The sequence below is a fragment of the Pavona decussata genome, unplaced genomic scaffold, assembly GCF_977016875.1.
Source record: "Pavona decussata unplaced genomic scaffold, jaPavDecu1.1 SCAFFOLD_38, whole genome shotgun sequence".
Taxonomy (NCBI): Eukaryota; Metazoa; Cnidaria; class Anthozoa; order Scleractinia; family Agariciidae; genus Pavona; species Pavona decussata.
Window position 1 is genome coordinate 123,106 of NW_028145460.1, and position 4,896 is coordinate 128,001.

Genomic DNA, 4,896 nt, shown 5'->3' on the forward strand with positions numbered 1-4,896 from the left:
CGTGCGTAAGGCATAAAAGAAACGCTTTACGTGCCTATGTCGATAACGCGATTAAAATAACAACAATTACACGTAAATTAACATAAACAAAACATAAAAGGCTAAATTAAAACTACTCGAGATTTAAAGGTCGGCTACACAATGAACATTTGCGGCTGATTAACAGCCCAAAGACTAAAATTGTGGGCGTAGCTGTCTAAGCGTCTTATTCTTTCAAATTACTCTTTGATTTCAAGATAATTAGTTGTGCTATTGTACAACACAGTACATATGTGCGCTAACGCGGTGAAGAAGGTGAAAAGTAAACTTAAACACATTGAAATAAAACTAACAAAATCACTTACATATCGGTCCCGCTTGTGCCAAAGGTTTAGTACGAAAGAACGAAGGTGCTGCTATTCAAGGCGAAATCTTGCGAAACTCTGGCCTAAAGGGACGCTAACTTAGCTTTTATATGCGCGTGGTGACGCTAAAAGATTCGATTACAAACCAATAGGAAAACAGATAAACATTGTAACTACGATCGTAACTAGGCACACAAAGTAATTGATAATTGATCTAATCAAAAAACTGTTCCTTTGTTCGATATCCTTAACAATAAGGGACAATGTCAATCAGGACATTATAGCATTGCATTAATGTTATGACCCTAGAATTATGAGCATTATCAATTATTTTTTCAATAAGTGTACCAAATTGAAATGCAAAGCCATGTTTAGTTCACTTACAAAGAGTGAGTTTTAGTCAAATGGTATGATTGGAGGGCACAGATTCACTAATGCAGAACATACCCTGATGATTCTATCAATTAAAGGGGTTTCCTTCTCTTCTTTTTTCCTGCATGTGAGGTAATCTGTAGGTAATGTACTTTGCAAAATAGTGTATTTTTGTCTCAAAACTCCAATCACCCTTTCCACGTGTATTCGTACGTTTGCAATTTTTCTTGTCTTCTCCACATCGATTGGATCTAACTGACTTTTCCCTTTGGTAAAAGCAGGGACATTTAAGCTTGCCTGGTAGTACCATACGCTTTCATGGACAGTGAACCCTCTGTCTGCAAGAACTAAGTCTCCAGGCAACAAGTTTGTAAGGAAACCAGAGTTTTCAGTTACAAACTTATCTGATGCCCTACCACCCCATGCTTTACTGACAAATGAAATTGATCCTTGGGGGGTAATGCCAATGAGCACCTTAACGGTGTTGTGGTGCTTATAATTAGAAAATGTTTGTGCCCTTGCCAGCAAATTGGTAGGCCTGTCAATGAAAATCTCAGAACAGTCGATAATCACAGTTGTTTTTAGACCAAATGCATCTATGAAACATTTCGGCATGGTTTTCTGAAGGTCTTTGCGCCCAGGCCACACTATCAAAGGAGACAAGCGAATATCCATTACCTCGATCCATGAATTGAAGACTCTTGAAACAACAAATCGAGATACACCAAACCGATAGGCGAGATCCTGGTGAGGTACGTTTAGCCGTAATTTCATAAGGACCATAATAAATTCTTGAAACTTGCTTAAGCGAGCACGGGAGAATTGCCTAGTTGCGTGAGGAGCAATAAAGAAAAATGTTTTTATCAAAATCTCTTATGAAGGCAATCCAGTGTAAAATTTGACCTTGTCATCATCATTACAAAAATACTCTTCATCATAAACTTGTCCTGGCGCCCCCTGCTTTACGTTTTCTGCGCTCCTTGATTCTGGCACTACGCTCCAGATTAGCTTGTGATTTTGCTGTTTCGTCGATTGATTTTTTCTCGTGACCAAGGTGCACAGTTGGGATTCAATCGGGATTGAATCCATCCCAAAGTTGGGCTGCTCTGCCACTGATAAAATGTTTCCCATAAACTCTGTCGTTTTCTAAAATCTTTTCTGTCAAGTCATCCCTGCTGATTGCCGCTAACCAAAGAGTACGTCTTTCTGATGACAATCTTTCCGTTTGTTCTCCTTGGTTTGTTAAAACTTTCGGAACACGGCAAAACGCTACATTCGGACACTTGTCGCTTTTGTTCCCACAACCAACAATTAAACAAAACGACGGCATTATATCAACAAGACCAATTCACACTCTAGTTTGATCGTTCGAAGGCTGCTTGCACTGAAACGTGCGTGGATCAAGGCAATTTTTCTCATAGAAACCATTTAAATTCGAATAAAAAAATTCAGGCAGACAAATTGTAGCGTGCAATCAATGAACCGAGACAAATCGCGCAGAGATACGCCGTGAGACTGGTAGATTTTACAATTTTTTGTCATGATTTCTTCACTCGTAGTCATGTCGAAAAATGAAAATGATCCCAATTTATAAGAAACTGTTGCACTAACAACCAGGGATCATGTTTTCAAATTTAAAAGTAATCGGGCCGATAAAACAAAGTGAGCGGAATAATCGGTTTTAGAAATTGAAAAAAATAGGGCTCAAAAAATCGATATAAAGGGGCTTTGTGGTTGAAATATACCTTAAATGACAAAAGGGCACTGTAAATTAGCTACCTTTCCGATTTTCATTCACAAGGAAGGAAAGGAAAATGCGAGGTATATCTTGAAAACACTTGCGATGCCCGCACTCTGAATGGTAAACACAGGGAAAACCCATCAAAGTGGTCCTCCAACATGGCGGACGGTAAATCAAGGGTCACGTGTCCGCACACACACTAGTCCGTGAATCGCGCTTCATGAGCTTCCTTTTTTTATTTGCGGCTGAACGTTATCAGATCACTTGTGTTCGGGTGCGTAAAACTTACAAGTCTCTGCAAGCGGAAACAAAGCAGAAAAGCAATTGAAAATTAACGCTAAGAATCATGTCTTATGTCTTGATCTTTTCTCACGTCGCCCGTCGCTATAAGATAACTAGTAAAGGGAAAGCCGCCGCTTTTGCTTGTAGCGTTTTCACAAAGACTTATTGTATTATGGTGATTTCCAAAGCGTTAAACGGAGTCAACTCTTTTAAACGGTTCCGTTTAAACGTTTTCTTTCAAGCGTCAAACGGATACTTGTTTCCTATTTGCAGCATTAACAATTTGGGACGTTCATTCAAGAAAGAATTTTCAACTTTCGATAAGCAATTTCGAAACTTTGCTATTTTCAACAATATTTCGCTCGAATAGATTTATTCGCCGACTTTTCGACTGAAGAGCAGCAAGAATTTTCGTTTTGACTGAAACAATACATGCGGTTACGGTGGTTCCCCGATAATTCCGTAGCGCTGATAATTTTACCCTCCTCAGCCGCTTCTGCTTCGGCCCAACAGCTTTGCTTGATGAGGTCGGCTTCAGTCCCCATTTTGTTTTTCCCATAATCATTGCAGATTACAAAATCGACGTGCGCGTACAACAAACACCTCAGATATCCAACAAAATGGTGAAGGAGTTGATTACTCTGGAACGCGAGCACGTGCAAAACTGCGAAAAATTTTCACAGGAGGTGACCGGAAGAAAAAGTAGCTTGCAAAATGATTGGCTAATTTTCCATAAAGGCGTTAGGGGGCGGTACTTGTTTGTGTAGCGAGAAATTTTTTTCAAGCTCTGTTTTCTCAAATTTTAATTTCCGCTTGCAGGGGACACTTTCAAGAGTTACAACTCAACAACGATTTGGCCGATTTCATTAAAATTTGGCCAGATGCTAGAAAAATATATAACCAACAAAAACGTGTCGGAGAATTCGATAATTCTAAAAATTCTTTCCTTGAAAGCCATTTCCGTGCGTTCATTCCGCATGGTTTTCTCGCAGTTTTGAAAATGTTTTGTAACTTTTGAACGAAATCAAATTAGGGAAAACTCCGACACGTTTTTTAAGCTTTTGGGATCCTGACCTGGAGAAAAAAAAACAAACTTCCCACTTTACGGAAAACCTGGGAATTTATTTTCTTAGAAAAGCAATGAAATATTTGAATATCCAGTTCTATAAGCTTTAATTTGATATAGGGTTTTGGGTATCTGTGATGTAACTGAGAGGCGCTATATCCGTTTAACTGAAGCCACCCCTGAAGGTTCACGGTAACCTTAAAGAGTCTCTGTCAACCAGTGCACTTTTCGGGCGTTGAGTCGTGTGGCGGCCATTTTAGCTTATATCGAAATTTCAGTTCTCAGAGTCCTGGCTTTTTATGAGGATCTTTTGCGCTATGAGAACGATTTACGGTCCGGTGTGTTAAGACATCATTACATCATAGAATTTCTATATATATTTGGTTTTTTTTATTGAATTAAGCTTGTGCCAAAAAAACCCCGATTTTGTTGTTGTCGGGCCAACTGTCGCGATCTCCGCCAAAAAGTGGTAGGCCGCCAAAGAATGATAAAAACAAGACTATTCTGTTGCGAGAGAGGACTTTCAACCTCTGGAACCAGAAGACGATTGATCTTGGTTTTCAGCGAAACACCAATAGCGAATTTGCGGAGGTTTCTTGTCTCCACGCTTGCAAGTAAAGTGGCATCGCAAACCTTCATCTCGACACGGACAGCCGCGGTATTTCTCAGATTTCTTTGAACACATTGTTGAACAGCTGCGAGTCTAAGAGGCAATTGCAAAATAAACAAGCTTACATATTTAGGGATATTTTCGTTCAAGATGTCGTAAATAAATTTATCTAGTTCTCTACTCACTACGCGGTTTAGTGGGACCGAAATTGGCTGACTTGTCGCTGAATAAGTCGAAGCAGCTTGTAATCTTCGAGTTGCAATTGCAACCGGAGAGCCATAATAATTTCCCACCATCTCTTCTTCTTCCGAATCCTAATCCATTTCTACTTCACGACTTAGGTCCACCATCATTGAAAGTGTACTCAACTGATCCTTTGACAAGAAGAACTTCGAGGGCTTCCAAACATGGCTGCCGCGCCGAGGAAGCCCTGGCGTAAACAATAACACACGCGCGCAAAGGCCTGTGGTTGAAAGAGACT

At 39.9% G+C, this 4,896-nt stretch overlaps 1 protein-coding gene and 1 long non-coding RNA gene across 2 annotated transcripts; both read right to left on the reverse strand.

Annotated features, from left to right (window-relative positions):
* Positions 1–608: 608 nt before the first annotated feature.
* On the reverse strand, positions 609–1,560 carry LOC146483416 (uncharacterized). Its single transcript, XM_085105523.1, has one exon. The coding sequence runs from the start codon at positions 1,497–1,499 to the stop codon at positions 741–743; it is 759 nt and encodes a 252-aa protein (XP_084961649.1). The 5' UTR covers positions 1,500–1,560; the 3' UTR covers positions 609–740.
* Positions 1,561–4,009: 2,449 nt separating this feature from the next.
* LOC146483417 (uncharacterized) lies at positions 4,010–4,896 on the reverse strand. The gene is made up of 2 exons (XR_014863743.1): positions 4,601–4,896; positions 4,010–4,508 (listed from the first exon to the last, which is right to left on the reverse strand). It is a non-coding gene; the product is annotated as an uncharacterized LOC146483417 (long non-coding RNA).